Source organism: Equus quagga, chromosome 8 (genome assembly GCF_021613505.1).
Source record: "Equus quagga isolate Etosha38 chromosome 8, UCLA_HA_Equagga_1.0, whole genome shotgun sequence".
In the NCBI taxonomy this organism is placed as follows: domain Eukaryota; kingdom Metazoa; phylum Chordata; class Mammalia; order Perissodactyla; family Equidae; genus Equus; species Equus quagga.
Window position 1 is genome coordinate 45,935,656 of NC_060274.1, and position 19,495 is coordinate 45,955,150.

General features: G+C 45.2%; 1 protein-coding gene across 10 annotated transcripts in view; it reads left to right on the forward strand.

Moving 5' to 3' along the window:
• Positions 1-19,495, forward strand: part of IKZF1 (IKAROS family zinc finger 1) — a 120,971-nt gene that overhangs the window by 82,753 nt on the left and 18,723 nt on the right. For 7 of the 10 annotated variants that reach the window (XM_046669407.1, XM_046669412.1, XM_046669411.1 and 4 more), the window contains 2 exons: positions 492-626; positions 8,956-13,396. In XM_046669407.1, coding sequence (XP_046525363.1) covers positions 492-626; positions 8,956-9,665 — 845 coding nt within the window. In that variant the 3' untranslated portion in view covers positions 9,666-13,396. Of the gene's footprint in view, positions 1-491; positions 627-8,955; positions 13,397-19,495 lie in introns of those variants that run through there. The other 3 variants (XM_046669409.1, XM_046669416.1, XM_046669410.1) reach the window with 2 other exon arrangements.

A 19,495-nucleotide genomic window follows, 5' to 3' on the forward strand; every position in this document is an offset into this window, starting at 1 on the left:
TCTGGTTCTCTCCCCATGTTGTCTGGATTTCCTGGAGCATTTTGAGCCGCCATGCTTCTTTTGCATCTCACATCGCTGTGCCAGTAGATGGAGTGGGACCCTTAGATCATTTCCAGCTTTGACCGTTCTTTGATTCTCAGGGGACTGTTGTCAGGATAAACTAAGTTAGTGGATTTGGGAGTATTTTGAAAAGTTAAGAGGACTTGGCAAAGGGACACAATTAATTAATCGCAGTCCAGCTTCTGGTGACAGTGGTGGGGCTTCTTCCTTTGGTCTTGGGGGATGATACGTGGTGTCCAGACATCATTAGCAGGTGGCTGTGATTGGTCTCTGTCTCTCTGGCAGGGTTGCTGGCAAGATTAGAAATAATTTCTTCGAAGGTCCTGGCTCTTGTAGGCACTTAACAAATGTCAGATTTAACACTGGACGCAACTGAATCCTTTCACAGTAAGCGTTTCTAAACTGGCCTCTCTAACTGTCTTTGACTTTAGTCATTAAAGAAGAAGCTAATCACAGTGAAATGGCAGAAGACCTGTGCAAGATAGGATCAGAAAGATCCCTCGTGCTGGACAGACTAGCAAGTAACGTCGCCAAACGTAAGAGCTCTATGCCTCAGAAATTTGTTGGTAAGAGTTAAACGTTTGCTGTCTCTTAAAAAACAACTACGCGGGTGTTTTAGACTCAGTTGGTAATTAGTTGAGAGTAGAAGAAAGAAAGAGAATCTCATTTTTAAAAAATAAAATTTGGTAAGCTCAACATTTCTTAAATATCATAGAATTTTTTCCACTAGGCCTCTTAAAAATAACAAATCTTCTACCAGTAGTTTTTCCTAGATGTGGTCTTGCAGTGCCCAGGGCACTTGGTGAGATCTACCTATGGACACTTCGTGTCCATCTGAGGGTGGCCGAGTCAGTGTGCACAGGGTCAGGAGCGTGGGCCTGGCTCAGCCAGGGGCTCACCACACAGCCCGGACACCCTCTGCCTGAGCAGCCTCTCTAAGCTTCAGATGCTCATTTTTCACATTGAGCTCATAATGCTCCCATGTGGGCAACTCTGAAGGTTTAATGGACACAATTGCACAGCAGCTGGCCCACAAGAAGGGCCTAGTGAAGAGGGAACACAACTAAGATTGCTATTTTCACCGTTGAACCTCTACCTGTGCCAGATACTTTGAGGGATAAAAGAAGAAGTGGGGTAGCCCTTTCCTCCAGGAGCTTGTTGTCCAGTGTAGATGATAGACAAATGCTCCTATAACCACGGTCCATGGCCAGACACTTACAAGTGCAGGAAGAATGACATCTAGTCAGATGTAAGAGTAGAAATGCACCAGGCTTGGGGACCAACCTGAGGTTATCAGTGCACAGCCACATGTTAACACTCTCACTGTGGCAAAATTACTTGACCTCTCCAAGCCTTGGTTCCATTCTTTACTTATCTCACAGATTTTTGTGAACATAAATTAACACCAAGGATATGAGAACATCTAGAAACCCTCAATATGAAGCTCAACTATTATCTAATGTGGAAAGAGGACCGTGGTGGGAGGGTCATGTCTGAGAAAGACACCATGGGGGTGGGTCAGGTCAAGGAAAGAGGACCATGGCGGGGAGAGTCATATCCAGGAAAGAGACCATGGCGGAGAGGGTCTTGTCTAGGGGAGAGGATCACAGTGAGAGGGTCATATCCAGGGAAGAGGATCAATAAAAGTTTCATGAAGCTGAAAGTGACCTTGACGGAGGAATAGGATTTCAGTACATTACTGATAATGGAAGAATGGAAGAGAATTCTGGGCAGGCAGATAAAAATAAAGAGAAATGGTGATGCTGGTTATGGGGGCTGGAGTGGGGACATGTGGGACATGATTGAGGAGCAGGGTATGTTCTGGGCTAACTCATACTCTCAGGGAAACAATAAAAATAAAGTCCCACTAAACCCTGGGCACAGGATGAATGACCTTTGAATGCCAAGGTAAGAAATGTATCCTTAATTTGGTAGGCAGAAAAAACCATTGACATATTTTTAATTGGAGCAACATCTTGGAAAACAGAGACGGAAAGTGCCAATAAGTGAATGGAAAAAGAAGAGCACTGGGGTGGTAGTGATAGGCGTGAAGAAAGGAAGGTATGGACGAGGGAAGTTTGGTGAGAGTGGAATGTAAGGGTCAGCACAGGAATTGGGTGACGGAAACCATGAATCATGGTGACTCTAGTAGAGTAGTGTGCCATTTGCAGAAGTGATAAAGCCAGGTTCTGGAAAAAGATAGGGTTCTGGTTTTGATCTGCTAAGTTTCAAGGACTTCCTGATGTAGATGCCACATGGGAGCCTCAGAAATGAGTGTTGAGAGAAAAGATGAATGTAGAATGGAGTTAATGGTTAATGAAGCCTGGGGTTCCAGAGGATGCCTGCTGTCCTACAGGAAAGGACAGGAGGACAATGCAGAGGCCAAGTTCTTGGGGCTCCAGCTTCCCTCTTGCACTGAAAATAGACTCCATTTGATCAGGTTTTAAATAGAAGTTTGTCATAGGTTGAGGGTTGGGAGGGGTGGGGGAAGGAAGGATTTAGTTAAAAAAAACTTTTGCAAACCACTGCCTAGAGACACCATGTGGGGAGTTGCCCACATAAATGTGAGCTTTTAGATGGTGAGAGCAAGGGAGACCTTCCATTTCCTGAGCAGAGTAGGAATGAGTCAGGTGCAGAGGGTAGGCTGTTGGTGGTGGGATTTCAGTCACAGCGGGCTGAGGTGAGAAGGTAGCACTCATCCAGGCTCCTCCCTGACAGGCAATGTGTGATGGGGAGAGAGAGCTCAGAGAGATGGAGCAGAGACAGAGCAGCAAGTGTATTCGGGGATTGCTAAGGGTCACTGACCGTGGGCAGCTGGGCGTGACTTCTTCCTTCAGGCTGGCAAACTGGAGAATGCCAAGGGCTTTGAAAATGAACATGTGCAGCCCCTTTTAGCTTTTAGAAACTTCAAACCAAATGAGACTCTGTGAAACTACGATGGCCACCTCAGGTGAGACCACAATTTAATTGTCTTGAGATTTAGATGCTTCCATGTTAAAAAAAAAAAAAAAAAAATGGAAAGAAAACCAGCTCTGATTAAGCAAACCTAAGATGAAAAAGCAGTCTCCTGGGGAGAAGTGGAGTACACAGGAGAAGTGTATTGGGAACAGTTGGACGAGGATGGCAGAGTAGAATTTGGCAAGAAGGGCTCCGAAGCCTGAAGCGGCTCTGTATCCGCTAGGTGTTTACCTAGAACCTGGTGATTGGCAGTTCATCTCCAGAATAATGCCTCTCCTTGCCCTGAGGAATAATGACTCCCCTCACTTCAGTTTGATGGGATTTCAATCAACCACTCCTAACTCATCACAGTTTCTCTATCTCGAAAATAAAAAAGGAAGTGGATCTCTAAGGTCCCTCTTAACCTCTAGATGTTGAGTTTACCCTTTATATAAATTCAGACAGAGTGGTAGGAATGCAGCTATCATCATATGTACTGGCCTAATAGTGGTGGAGTTGAAAGAGCTGCAGGTTTGCATTTAAGAGACCTGGGTTCAGGGTCCAGCTCCAGCTATGACTGGCTGGTGACCTTGAGTATATCACTGGACTCAGCATCCCCAGCTGCGAAATGAGTGTGATGCCTCCCACCCTGCCTCCTTCCCATTGCTATTCTGAGGATCAAATGGGATGATGGGTGTGGCAGTGCTCTGGATACTAGAAAGCACCTTAAAAATGTAAGATGATATTATTTTCATGGTGAATATTGCTCTGAATGGCACATATTTTTGCTTAATTGATATGTGATCTGTGATTTACAGTTTTTTAATTTATCTTTGGCATAATTGTAAATAAGTATTTGCCAGCAACATTCCTCACCATTATATCATCAAAGATCTCCTCTTCTGAGAATAATCAGATACAGCTCATCAGGATCGATGAAGCCCATCAGAAAAGGGATACTATTACATAGCACTACCAGTTGTTGTTTTTAGTCTGTTTGTTGATTGTAATGAGAAAATTTTTAAAATAGGGAACAGGAAATAGAAGAGGAAAATTAAAATGATCAATATTTCTGCTACCCATTATAATTATCTTGGTATATTTTCTTCTTTTTCAAGAAAAAACTGTTGTATTATTAAAATGACACGTGGTTACTATAAAGAATTTTAATGCAAAAATGACTATTTTTAAATCACCTCAAAACCCGACATCCAGAAATTACCAATATTAAGAGTAGCTGAGCATCATTCTAAATATCTTTCTATTCACATGTGTGTGAGTGGATAGGATGATGAATACATGGATAGATACATGTGAAAGAAATACTTCTATAAGATTCTATCATATTATAGATGCTACTTCAAATGAAAGTATCATATTTACATGTCTTAAATTTAAGAGGTGGACAAGAACCAACAAAAACTGGAGGGCTGGCTTATCTTCAAGTAAATATTTTCTCGCAGAAAACTATTATTTTTTAAAGGATTTTTCTAAGATTTTCCAAGATTAAGAAGATATATTATGAAAAACATTCGGACCTTCAAGTCATTTTTTAATTCATTTGTTTCGATTTAGGCAGTATCTGCTGATTCACTGGTTTGAAAAATAAAGACATATGCCACTTCCAAATGCTCTGTTATATTGTTTTTAATTATTATTATTGTTCATTATTATTTTTACATTGTCCAGCTTCATAATATTCACATTCTATTCTCTAATCCTAGCTTAGCTATTAATTATTATATATATAGCTTAACTATTAATTATTAACTCTATATTTAAATAGATTCAACATAGACCCAGTCCTTTTAGTACTATTTCTATTTGTTTTGAGTAGTCTCTCCACAAATTGGCCTTTACATCCAAGCAGCTTCTTTCAGGAAGGTTCTGTGGTGCTCTGTTTCCACAGTTGTCTGTGTTTGAGGTATCTGCCTGTGGCCCTTTCTACTTGAGGAGCATCTTGAAGGTGTGTGTGTGGGGTGGGGTCACTCTTGTTCTCCCACTGAGAACCGGTTAGATCTTGCCATGAGGACTGATGGCCAGACTTCCGTTTTCTCTTTGAATGCTGGAAGAGTTCTTTCTCTGAGCTTAGCCTTAAATACCCTAACTAGGATGCGTCTTGAGGTTTTGCATTCTGAATAAAAATTCCCTGCCATGTTAAACCCTTTTTTTGCCTTTATCTCTGATGATTTCTCTTTTTTGTGTATTCATCTTTTATTCTGTCTACTGTGATCTCTAGTCAGGGATACCAGGTGTCCCAATTTTGGATAATTTGTCTTCCATATCTGTTAACATTTCTTTAAGTTGGTTTTTTTTCTCTTTTTCACGTTTATTCACTGTTATTATCTTCTGTTTTTCCTCTGTGTCAGTAATTCCATTTTTGGTAGTTTCTGTTATACTACTTGCTGCCTCTAATCCATATATTAATTCTGTAATAATACTGCTTTGGACCTCATTGTGTTTCCTGAGCTTTGAAATCTCTTTCTTCTCATTCTGTTGTCTTAGCATGCTGTCTTTCAGTATTTTTTTTTTATTGAGTCCATGTCACAAAGCCATTATGAGACATTTCCTCTCTCTCTTAAATTAAGCTTTCATACTAGGATGGGCTCATTGGTCTGTGTTTTACTTCCTTTCTTCCATTGTATTGCTAGAAAATATTTTCACAGTAACCACATTTCTCTTCATCTTGCTTATTCTACTTGGGCTGATATAGCTTGATTGACATTTCAACATTCTTCCCACTATATCTGAGACATTTTTTTTCCTGTGAGAGCTATTGACTTCTCTAAATCCTGAAAGAATGCCAAGGATGGGAAGGGAGGAGTTCAGGTGAGGCAAAGTGCAGTCTTTGTTAAAAGACTTTCTCTCTGCTCTCCTCCCTCATTCTGCGATTTGCTTCAATGCCCTACACCAGTTATCACTGCACTGGTTGGGGAGTGTCCCAGCACACAAAGGAATACTCGGGGATGTTGGGCCGTTTCCCCTCAGTGGACAGCATTGAGACTTCACTCCTGTCGAGGAAGCCAGCCTCACCGCTCACTTGTCTAGTGTCACCTGGTTCTTGCTAGCAGAGTTTCCAACTGCTTTTTGATCAGAAGTGGAAAAAGACACCTATTTGAATTGATTCTCTACACATATGAGGATATTAGGGAAACTGCTAAGGATTTTGTTGATTTATACTTAATGTTTTTGGTGGCTGAGATCAGCAGCCAGGCTTTGCCATATATCTCATTCTAGAATTATCTTTCCTTGCTCCTTGACGTTTTTAAATATGTAGGTCATTAGAATATGTTACTTTCTGTAGCTGATTGCCAAAGTGAATTTTGTGGGTTTTTATTTTTCTCACTTTTTGGAGTATTAGGGAAGAGAAATTCTGTGGGTAGTTTCAATATACCACGGTAATCTGAAATATATGTTGTTTTTTTCCTACGTCCATTTGTTGTTGATACCAACTTTAAAAACAACAGACTTCAGTGATTGCTTGGGAAACCACAACCACAGAACCATGACTTTGGGGAGAAACAGGGTGATTAGGTAGGAAAGCACAATTTTTGGTGGGGCTCTAAGCACTTTTATATTTATCAGAATTGGCTACAAAATCCCCTCCCCCTCCTCTCCTTGCTAGATTAGGTTTGGTAGAGGGATAGGCTGAGGTACAGGCCAGAATGGATTCATTCTGCTCTGAGGTTAGCGTAACAAGACATTTAGCACCTCAACACAAAAACAGGAAAAAGTGATGTGGTTTCTGTAATGCTGTCCAATTACTTCGTCTAACTCTTAATGGAGAAACACCACTTCTGTGATCCCTGCCGCCCAGCTTGCATAGAGATTGCACTCTGCTGCGTTTCTGCAGAGGGTATGACTGGCCACCAGCAAGTGTTCTTTCTGCGGTGCAGGGATCACGCTATACCATTATCAGGGCATGTGCCACTCCTGACTACCAGTAGATTAGAATAAGTGGAAGCCAGGCCGTTAAGTGATAAATATCCATTACAAAGCATGAAATGAGACTGAAGATACTTTATACTAGGATGGGGCATATTCCTGGGCAATTATCAATGGTCGCAGATTTTTTTTAAAAAAAGGACCCTTAGTAAGTTTATGAACTACAGAGTAGTTTATCCTTCTGTTGCTAAGAACTAGCAGAGCTCCATGTCAGGTGTCAGCGTAGAGTGTGGGGATCCTCCTGCCACCGCTCTGACCAGCTGCCATCAGCCAAAACCTTGATTCCGGACAGCCTGAAAGTAATTCCTTACTTTTGCCCCTCCCCAATCTGTTCTCCCCACAGTGACTGAGAAGGGCACTTCCTTCCTTCACATCCTTCAGTAGCCTCCACTTCCCTTTGGACAAAGCCTCAGCTTGGTCTAGCCCTGCCTACAGACCTGATGCTGCCCCTGCCCCACCCCACCCGGACTCTGGCCCCACTACCTTCACTAGACAACCGTCTCCAGGCTCCTCCCCTTGATTTCCTCTTGCTGTTCCCAGAGCCAGGACACAAAACCCCATGCACCTGACTGACTCTTCCTAGGTCAGAAGCCATATGACACTTGAATCGAGCCTTCCTTTGTCTTCTTAGGGCTTCTCAGACTGGGATGCCCTGTTTGTGTGAGCCTGCTTCAATTTCTGTCTCCCTTTTAGCTGTGTGCTGAAGAGGATGGGGCCCATTTTTACTTACTCACCTCTCTATCCCTCCTGTCTGGTCCATGGTAGACATTTGATGAGCATGTGTTCGAGGAAGGAAAGGAACAGAGTGATGGAAAAATGTAGACAGTTTAGACATGCCTGTGGATGGCCTCATGTGTTTGACTTCTTAATTAACCACCACTGAAAGGAAAGTAAATCAATAGCCCTGACAATAAGAGTGCGAAGAGTTTATTAACAAATCTGCTAGTTAAGCCATCGTTTCATACTGAACTTATAACCAATATGTCAAGAAAGTGAATCTTCAAGGAAATTCATTTTTTATTTCTTAATGGAAATGTTTACTCAAAAGCTAATTACAAGAAGCCAGCTCTGGTCTCAGATTTCACCTTTCCTGGGGAAGCGAGCTTGTCTAGTCCTAAAAACTGTGATGTTAGATCGTAAGTCTCTTGAGGCAAAGCTCGATTGCTGACGAGTCCTTGGCAGTAATTCCTTGGGCATCACTCATGCTCACTAATTTTTTGAAAGAACACATGAATGGCACACCTTCTCCCTGTAGCTCCCTAGGTTTGCCACCATCTTCCCACCACATTTCTCTGTAGCGTGCGGCTCCAGTGCTGCCAGCGACTGGCAGGCAAGTGGAATTCAAGGCGCAGGAGCATGTGGAGATGTTAAGTCTGAATATCCTCTTAACTCTCACCACAAGTCAGAGCCAGCTTTGTGTTATTGATGAGAATGATATCGTTTTATTTTAAAGAATATATAGGTATATATTTTGATTGTTTGATTCTAGAGCATTAACGTTATGAATTTAAAATGTCACATAATATTATTTTAAATAAATATATTGCACATTATTGTGAATAATCATATAATTATGTATTTTAATTAAATAAATTTATGGTAAATTGACCATTTATTTTAAAATACTTAGAACACCATATTGAAAATACATCATTTAAATATTAATCTTAAATTAAATATAATAATGTTTAAGTATACCATCCATAGTAAAAGGCAAGTATTGGTTTAGTCCATTTGAATGTGTGCTGTTTAAATTGACACACTTGTCTTTGGTTCAACTGTTCATTTGTTAATTTGTCCAACAAGATTTCTTTAAATGCCAACCCCAGGCAGATCCCTGTGCTCTGTGCCCACAGGGCAGAGATAGCTCACCCTGCTCTATTTGGGAGGTGTTCATATTGCATGTCTACGCACACCGCAAGGTTGGGTGCCCCGCCTGGGTGTAGAGTTCAGCTGTTGCTGCCACACAGTTAGGAAATCTGGGCCTCACTGACTTTCACCCACTTCCCACAGGGGACAAGTGCCTGTCGGACATGCCCTATGACAGCAGTGCCAGCTATGAGAAGGAGAATGAGATGATGCAGACCCATGTGATGGACCAAGCCATCAATAACGCCATCAGCTACCTGGGGGCCGAGTCACTGCGCCCCCTGGTGCAGACACCCCCAGGCAGCTCTGAGGTAGGCCCAGTCATCAGCCCTATATACCAGCTCCACAAGCCCCACCCTGAGGGCCCTGCGCGGTCCAACCACTCCGCCCAGGACAGCGCCGTGGAGAATCTACTGCTGCTCTCCAAGGCCAAGTCAGTGTCCTCCGAGAGGGAGGCGTCCCCGAGCAACAGCTGCCAAGACTCCACGGACACCGAGAGCAATACCGAGGAGCAGCGGGGTAGCCTCATCTACCTGACCAACCACATCAACCCCCATGCCCGCAATGGTCTGTCCATCAAGGAGGAGCACCCTGCCTACGACGTGCTGAGGGCAGCCTCCGAGAGCTCCCAGGACGCCTTCCGGGTGATCGGCACGAGCGGGGAGCAGATGAAGGTGTACAAGTGCGAACACTGCAGGGTGCTCTTCCTGGACCACGTCATGTACACCATCCACATGGGTTGCCACGGCTTCCGTGATCCTTTTGAGTGCAACATGTGCGGCTACCACAGCCAGGACAGGTACGAATTCTCATCCCACATCACACGGGGGGAGCACCGCTTCCACATGAGCTAAACCTCCTCTGCTGCGTGGACCCCACAACGAAGGGAGTACAGAGCCACTGCCTTCCCTTCTGCCAGCAGCACAGACTGGACAAGACCATTGAGCTTTGATTCCTGGTGGTGTTTTGTTTTGTTTTTCTAAGTTGGTTGGGATTTGATTTGCTTTTGAAAACAAAGAGATTTTTATTGTTAGATACAGGGTTAGAATTGGAGCCCCCAAACTGCTGTGTTGTTGGATGTTCTCCTAGACTGCCGGCTGAAAGCCCCCACCTGTGGCTTCCTGGAATTCCCCTCCTCCAAACAATTGGTCCTTTTCAGAGAGAATTTTATAAAAACAGGCCAAAACCTGGGAAGGAAGGAGCTAGTTCCCATGCTAAGCACAAGAATCACATGCTTGATATGGTTTCCAAGGCCCCAGAAGCAGTGGGTGCAGCCCCTGAAGTGTGGCTGTCCTGGTGAGCACTGCCGGTGAGCAGACCTGGGAGGTGCCCCAGCACAGCAGGCCCTGCAAACTGTGCGTGCACCTAGGGCTGAAAGGCGGCAATTGTCAAAAGAAGGGATTGTTCTAAGTCATATTCTGCAGGAAAATAAATTATCGGGGAGAAGTTGTGACTATTGGGCTCCCTGGGCAAGGGGAAGGGGAAGGGAGAGCCTTTTAGACTCATTCTTGATTTCCATACTTCTACGATGTTGCTCAGAGGACTGCTCCGCCTTCTGGGCTTGTTGTCAGGTGGAATGAATGCACCTCTGGAGACCATTGTGCTCTGCTTTGTCATCCCCGTGCCTTTAATGGCCCCATGAGTCTATCACTACATTTTTAACACCAGTCCTGAAATCTGGACCATGATTTCTTTTGAACCTCTCAAACGGTAAAATTCCTCAGAAACCAAAGCTTTATTAACCAACTTCCACACTCATTTCTTTGGATACTTATTCCTTCCCCGGCTGGTTCTACCTATGACCAGAAGCCTGTTTTCCTACAGAAGACCCATGCTAGACCTCATTTGAACTAAGCACACATTTTGTTTGTAGGTACAGGCCTGGATTTCTTACTGTTGGTAAATTTCTTTACCTGACATCACTGTATATTATTGTTGTTTTAAAACCTGTGAAAGAAGGATTCAGAATGACCATTAATTTTCAGATCAAGGAAATATGACAAGTGAAGCCCAGCAGACATTGCTAACACACAGAACCTACCTGTTTGAAACTAAACTTTCAAGCAATCTCAAACTCTCTCCCATAAGGACAAAGCAGCTGTGTGCTCACACATAAATAGTTTGCATGGCCCTACGCCCTTTCTCCCTAGGGGATTGGAAGGTCAGGGCAGTCTTGTGCCTAAACCACGAGGTCTGACAGGAAAGAGGCCAGTGACACTGGAGGGGAGAGCCCTTCCCATCCATGCTAAGACGTGGAATGCTCTCTGAGGCCCCACTGAGGTGTTTGGGGATTCTAGTCCAAATCAGGAAGGGTCTCCCTCAAGACTAACCCTGTCATTAAGGACATTCATCTCAACCACCTAGAGAAGGAAGAGCATACAATTTCAATTGTTTACAGTACTTGTCTTCACCAAAACTGTCCCAAGGGGAACATGAAGAAACAGAAGAACAACTGTACACCTCCAAATTTAATCTAAATCCAGGGTTCTTAGTCTCAGTGCTGTTGACATTTGGGGCTGGATCATTCTTTGTTGTGGGGGATTCTCCTATGTATTGTAGGATATTTAGGAGGATCCCTGCTCGCTACCCAACAAATGCCATTAGCACTCCCAATTGACAACTAAAAATTTCTCCAGATGTTGCCAAATGTCCCCTGGGGAGCAGATTGCCCCCAGCTGAGAATCACTGCTCTAAATGAATTCTAAGCCAATCAGATGTCTAGGAAGTCTTCCAAAGATGAAAACACTGGAAGCATTATCCTAGTCATCAGTCTGGAGCCTGACTCCTGTTCCTTTGGAGTCATTATAAATTCTATAAATGAATTATCCCCCTTCAGTCTTCAGAAACATACCTTCTCATGTGCATTTCAGTTTTGTTGAAAGGATGGAGTCCACAAAGATATCATTCTTGAGTCATGGGTTTCTTTGCTTACAAAATGGTCTGTGATTTTGGAACTGGAAATAAACGAAATGGTAATAATTCAGACTGTGGCACACTGATGCACTGAATAAAGGAACAGATAGAGGAGCTGGTCTGTTGACAGCTGTAGTTCAGTATGCAATTACAGAGAAAGATACACCTCATCCGAATGTACATATTCAAGGTGAAAGACTTCTTAGAGTTCCAGTTTGCTGGCCAATTGCACCTGCTGTGTTGTTTTCCATCCATCCCACAGTCAACTGGTTGAAAGGAGTTATTTCTCCCCATGGCTTCAAACAAAATTTAACCCAGAATTGTAAATAGTGGCTACAGGAATTCTTTTCTAAAATGCTTTCCCCTTCTTCTTACTGCCTTTTATAGCTAAGATAATTGTCTATTTACACACTTTTTGTTGTGGTTTTGTATTGTAACACCATTTTTCTTTGAGACTATTGTATTTAAAGGAAGTTTCATATAGTGTCAACAAGTAATTAAATTATGTCTGAAAGCTGGCCATATTCTGCACCAAAAGCTGTTACTGTTTTTCTTCTACCTGGTAAAAGTAGGATTTTGCATGACCTCCCACCTTTTTGTTCTGTGGTTTGTTCTGTTGCTTGATGGCGTGAGTGTGTGTCTTGGGAACCACTGTGTACTGAAGTGTCCCTAGGCTTCATGTGCTCTCCATGTGTTTAAAATAAAGATCAGAGAAAGGAGGGTCACTAGGAGCAGGTTGATATGTTGATCACAATGAGAAATTGCTATGTAGCGTTCCTGCCCCACCCCTGTCGCCCAGCTTCCGTCTACTTGAAAATCCTGGACACCTGCCCCTCACCCAGGTCCCTGCTGTAACATGTACCTTAGAGCTCGGGCTGGTCCTCATTGAAGAGTCACTAAAAAGAATTGCATTATCATTGCTTTATCTCCAAAGGGTGTGTCCCAGTACCACTCGCTTCAGATACCAGCATGTTTCACTTCCAGTTTAGGATCAACCATGTAATGGAATCTTAGAATCTTCGTTGAGAAAGAGAGCTACCTGTTATGGAGATGTCAGATTGGGGTTTTTTTCTTCCTATTTTTGTGCTTTTTCATGTTTTGCTTTGATTACTTTGTGACTCTTATAGTGTCATATTCTTGCCAAAACAAAAGCAAGATGAAATGGACTTATGTAGACAAGTCATGAAGCAAATGTATTTCTCTATCCTGCACTTCTTAAGTTCTGGCAATAATGAAGGTTCAACTCTACTTAAAATCCAGATATCTCTCATTCAGTTCAATGTGGGTTTTTTTTTACTTTAAAATGAACCAAAATCAGACTTATTTAAGATGTACAGGCATCAGAAAAAAGAAGCACATATGCCGTTGGTGCGATAGCATTCACTGTGAACACGTGTAACCAGATGTTAATATGCAATATTGTTTCCAATACTTTCTAATACACTTTTTTACAATGTTGTGTGTGGTGATTGTTAAGGTCCAATTTATTTGTATCCAATGCAGCTTTAGGTCTTTAACTGCTATTCTGGCATATACATGTTGTAAATGAGAAAATGCAGTTGTATTTCCAGTCTGCCTCTATTATGATGTTAAATCATTTCTGCTTAGCTGTGAACAAGGGGTATACCCCTGGAGGAATAGAGTCCTTTTGTACACATTTTGAAATGCTCCTTCTGTAGTGATAGAACAAATAAACGCACCAAATCCTCTGTCTGCCCCATTGCACGAAGTCCACACGACTATGAGACAAGGCCCTTGGGACTCCGCCACTCAGAGAAGGCAGTGGTGGGCCTTGAGCTGGTGTGGCCTGAGTTGAGAATCATTTGTGATCGTAGGCATACGATGTTTCCAGCACAGCAGTTCAGTTCAGCAGACTGACTGCCTCCTGTCCAAGCAGTGCTGGACTCAGGGTACTAAGTCTCAGTCTTTGACTTCAAAGTGTGGATTTAAGGGTGGGTGGAGGCAGTGGGAAACAAGAAATACATTCCTGGCTCTTCACAGCTCACCGCATAATTCCCCGAGTACCAGGCCCACAGCTGGGGGAGCCCAGAAGACAGTGACTAACCACAGTGGCCACCTCTCATGGTCCTCACCCTGCAAAGCTGCTCACTTAGGCCAGGGCTGGGCAATGCTGGAAGGCTCATCTCAGCTCTGTACAGAACTGAGTTACTGCTAACACTCTATGTGTAAAATCCTCTGTCCCTTTAGGAGAAATAGCCAAACATCATGTGGGTTCAGATCTAATAAATAAGATGAGGTGACCAAGTTCACATAGTACAACATTTGATCCAAATGAGGTGAAACTCTAATGAAATAAGCAGATTGTACTGTTTCACATCACCCCTGGCATCAGTTCCCAAGGGGGGTCCTTTCAAAAATATCGTTGCCCAAGGCAGCTTCTTTCGAGGAAGTTTTCTGCCTCCTCAGGTGACCTCACTGAACGAGCATGCTGGTGGGATAGATACATGTGATGATACACCCATTTGAAAATTGGTTACAGCTGTGCCTTGTTATTTCTCAGTGATCACAGGTCCAAAGAATAAAAAATATCTACATTCGCTTAGAGATAACCTGGGCTCAAACTAAGGGGAAAAGTGACTCAGTAGGGTTGGGGTTTGATGGTGAGAGTGAGGAGGAATGTGCTTGCAGCTCAATTTCTTATGAAGCTTAATAAACATGCATTGAAGGAATTGTGATAAAGGAGTTGCTTGCACTAATCACTTGCAAGCCTTCCCAGCCCTAGTTGAGCACACAGGAGTGCTCGTCCTGGATGTGGTGACTGGGGAAGGGCAAGGTTTCAGATCTCGATTTCAAGAGCCACCGGTACCATGATAGACTCCATTTCTTGGTTCTCACTACCTTTTATTTTAAGTTGTCATAAGAATGATTATTCTCATCATAGCCTTTTGACACTGTAAACCTTTAGTGTCCATTTACCTTCCTCTTGTCCCCTGCAAACTCTTAGTGGGTCAAAGTGCATCCACTCAATGTGGCCAAGTGATGGGGCCCACTCTGGGGAGGCTGATCTGGAGGGAGTGCCCCCTTTGTGGGGTGACCGTGAGGACCACAGCAGTTCACATGCACACTTGGGAGTGGGAGGAGTCAGGAATGGTCTGCCTGGTGGCCCCAGGAGGACAGCACCAGATTCCGGGTAGGACCTACCAAGGTGAGAAGAGCCAGGTGGCAGGCTTGGAGGACAAAGTGGGAACTGAGTGGACACAATGCTGTGGGTCTGCCATTGTTCCCAGCACACCTGGAGCAGCCTCTGAGCACCCTGGACTCTCTATCTCTGTTGTGTCCCCCTGGGGCAGCCCCAGAGCTTGCCTGCGTGCATTTTATCATTTCCACTGGAAACAGCTGCCCTCGTGCATTTCACCTCTCTTCCTGATGAGTGCTGTAAATTTAAAAGTCGCACTATATTTTAAATGTTAGTGTGAAATTTGGGGTGCTAAAGATCAAGATTAGGGGCTCAAAGATTCCTGATCCCATTTCCAATTAATTGGTCATATTTTCTGTCAAAATAAAGCATCTTGGAGGTTTTGTGACTCCTTGATGAAACCTTCTTGCATTCTCTTCAAAAACATGTGGACTCTTAAGGAACAGAATCTCCATGGCCGTTTCCAAAACTCGCCTTTTTTTTGTTTGGCCTCCCCACTCCAACACATAAGTAGTCACAAATGGGACACTCAAGGAACTGAGCAATTGGTAAGACTCAGGGAAGTTCTCAGCATAGGAGCTCTGTGTCCTCTGAAGCCCAGGGCATCCGTGTGAACCTCTCTGGCCTTTCTCTGCATGAGAACCCAGAGCAGCAGCTGGCAGCACAGCTCCCATACAGGATTGGGGCCAAAATATTGCTGCTGCCTACACACAGCATCTCTCTTTACCTTTCCCAAAATAACACACCCCTCACTACCTCTAAGGAGGAGAAAATGGATTCCCTTGGCCCTTAGAATAAGAATTCTGCATCAGCAGCCCAGGCTCCTGTCCTCTCATTGGTCTCTCCTGCCATTAACCCAAATTCCCAGTTCCCAGCTCTAGGCTACCTCGAGACGCCCTCACCCACTCCAGGCTTCCTTGGGTGCCAATGCTTCCAATGATCCCACATGACCTTGATTCTCAAATAAAGCTCAGAATTACCTGGGTGGCTGCTAAAAATGCAATTTCCAGAGACCCACTCCTGACCATTCTGGAGCTGGACGTCCATGGAGTCCACCACCAGGTGTGGGACCAGCTCCCCCAAACTGGACTAAGCAGACTCCAGTCCTCTTCCTCCTTGAGGCAGTTGCAGCCTTAACTCTTTTCTCCAGCCCACATTTTTTGTGTGTGTGCATGGGAGGAGGAACAATTAATAATCTCTCTCTCTTCCCCTCTTGAATTTGAAAGAACTCAGATATAAACAAGAGAATCAGAGAGTGGGAACCAAAATGCTAGCTATGTTACCCATGAAACCTACCTAGGTTAGAGGACATAGCACAGTGGCTTGCCAACCATCACCCCGAACTAGACAGACTTGCTTGCCTGGACACAGGCAGCACTTAAGCTCAGGCACCCCCTAAAACGGCCAAGCCCCTGCCCTGCAAGATGGGGGAGAGGGGACCAGAAGCCCCTACCCTGCAGGCAGCAGACCCCAGGAGAGCAAACAGAAGCATGCTAAGTTCCTGCATCCAGAGGAGTGAGAATAAGTGAGTCAGCAGGTGGTAGGAAGCAGCTGGAAGCCTGGAGGAGAGAGTGATTGATACCATGAAGGCAAGGGAGAGGCATGGAGGGACCCAGCAGGAGCCCTGACAGGGAGATACAGATTTAACCTGTGCAGTGGTGCTGAAACTGGAGAGAAGTCGAGATCAGAGGGAAGCAAAGAGCAGACGGCTTGTATCTCTGCCACTAGAACGCAAGCTCCACGAGTTTGCTCATGTAGTTGCTTGCTATGGTTTGAGTGTCTGTGTCCCCCCAGCATTCATGAATGGAAATCCTAACCCTGAGTGTCAGGAGGTGGGCCTTCGGGAGGTGGTTAGGTCATGAGGGTGCAGCCCTCATGAATAGAGTTAAAAGAGACCCTAGAGAGCTCCCTCGTCCCTTCCACCATGCCAGGACACAGCAAGAAATCTGTGACCCTGAATAGGGCCCTCACCTGACCCTAATCTTAGACTTCTGGCTTCCAGAACTGTGAGAAATACATGTCTGTTGTTTATAAGCCACCCAGGCTCTGGTGTTTTGTTATAGCAGTGCAAATGGACTAAGAAGGTGCTCAATAAATATATGCTGCATAATCATCTCTTTAAGAGGATTAAATCAATTACACATTAGAGAGAGAATGAGGAGTTTACCCAAGTCTCAGATCCTATTGAGCTGTTAATAGGAAAAGATAGGGCCAACGGTTTGAAGAGTGAGCTTGATTTTGTTTAATTGAAGCAATTGGATGAGGAGAACAGGTCAGCTTTGGAGCAAGGTCATAGATTTGAGAGTCATCACCACATGGATAACTGACAGGGAAGCTGTGATAGAAACATGAAGGTACCTAAGGAGACCGAGGAGAGAGGGTGGGAGACAGCAGAGGAAAAGAAGCGATTGGTCCAGACAGAAGGAAACCCAGTTGAGGACAGCATCCTAGATCTTCTCTACGCAAAAAGAGAGGCCATAAAGAGGACCAACAAAGCAGATGAAATGGGGAGGGGCTAAGAAGCCACTGGCTGAGTCTAGGATGCTCACAATGACGTTCAGGGAGTGACTCCGCAGAGGGATGGCAAGTAGGTGCCAGAGGTGCTGAGTGGAGGTGGGTTGGGGCCTCGAGAGAGAAGCTGGCAGAGAAGAAATGGGGAACTCAATGCACCATGGCCCCAGACCTCAGCATGGACCTGATGCTTCAAAAATGCCAAGTTCCGGGCTGTATTTTCCTAGGGAGGAAGGTAAAAACCTCAATGTGATGCCCCTCTGCTTTTTCTGCTTTTTGGCAAGGCCAAGGACAGGAACAAGGCCAACCTCCCTTGAGCTCTGTCTCCTGCGGCCGCCCTTTCTGAGCCCAGTGGGTGTCCCTGGGGAGCTGGCTGCTCGTCCCCTTCCTGCTCAAGGAGCCAGCCCCACACCTCCTCCTGGGCAGCAGGGCACCGCCCCGCCGAGCAGATGGGCTGTGGCGACCCGGTGAATCGGCACGACGGGAAGCAGATGCACCCACCACGTCCCCGTGCACAACTGGGAACCAGCTGCTTGGGGAGGAAATTTGCATAACAAGGATAATTTGGTACCAAAACTGTCCCCTGAAGTGAACTGCATGGATCTCGGTAAAGTTAACAAATTTCACTTCTTCTTTCCCATGTTTTGTCAAACCAACTAGATGTGACGTTGAGTGTGTGAATTGTCCAAAGAGATTTTGTTTCTCCCTTCATGAGTCAGTCCCAGGCCTCTTCTCTCTCTGCTCTGCCCTGGGCCTCAGGCTCACACTCACTGGGGTCCTCTGCTGGCTTATTCCTGGGCACACACAGACACACCGACACACCCAGCAGTGCCCTCCCTGCCAGCGGCATCACCCCAAAAGCTCTCTTGGGCAGGACCAGGCTCTCCTCTTAGGTAGCATCACCTCCTGGGGCATCTCACACCACTGTCCTGGCACTGGCACCTGTGGCAGCTTCCTCATCACCATTATCCCTCCCGTTTCCTGTGGGTGAGGGCGGGCCCAGGCCCCACAGAAAGGAGGGTCTGTGGTTTCGGGGCCCTCAATTCAATTCCCCTTTCAGGGCCCTCCTCCCTTCTGGGCACTGCCCTTCACAAAACCCGCCATGGCTTTCCCTTGCCCACACCCAGATCCCACCCCTTTAAGCATCATGGTTGCTTTTTTAAATTGCTTTCATACCATCCCATGGGAAAATAGTTGTACGTTTATATCGATCACTACAAAAATAAAGCAGGCTTGCGTATGAGTTCAGGGAGGTCTGCCACCATCACTGTGACCCTGAGAGGTCAGGGACCCTGGCCCATGGTTCAAGTCTCTCCAGAATGGCATTTGTCCTGATAAGACCTGACTCCAAGTGATGGCTCTAACCACCCAGGCTACTGAGCTAGAAACATGACAGTGCTGAGCTCAACACACCTAAATGATTTCTGGAGCTTTCTCAGGACCAGGTCTCTGTGTTCCTAGAATCTTTGTTTAAGTTTATGTTGTGACTTTCACAATGCTGTGTGTTAAGTGTCCACCTCCTCCATCAGATTGTGAGCCTCTGGAAGGTAGAAGTCTTGCTTCTGTCATCCCCAAACCTCCAACAGCAAGAAAGAGTAGGCGCCCACAGCCCTGGAATAATGTGTAGGGTGTAGGATGGATCCTCCTTCCTGCTCCCTGGGCTCCCCGTGGTCTTACCTCAGATGATGACCAGGACCCCCACAGCCCAGGACTCTTCCTTCTGAAGTCCCCTCCCATCTTTCCACTTGCTTCAGGGCCAGCATCACTCTTCCTAGAGAATGGCAGGAGGCAATGGGATGCAGGCCCCAGGCTCCCAGCCTCCCTGCACTCTCCAGGAGAGTCCTCTGTGCATCCTGGCATTCAGGCCCTCGCAGGACGTCTCATGCAGGGGACAGGCTGAGTGGTCCTGGGGGAAGGCTGCTGACATCGAGCGAGAAGCACTGAGAGGCAGAGAAGGCAGGCCTGCTGGGGTCCACTGGACCAAGTGCCTCTCAGTGAAATCTTGAGAGACTGAGCAGAGAGGAGAAGAAACGGAATCATGCTGAATACTCAATTAAAACCAGATAAGGCAGGAAGAATGAAAGACAAAAAAGAAACAAATAA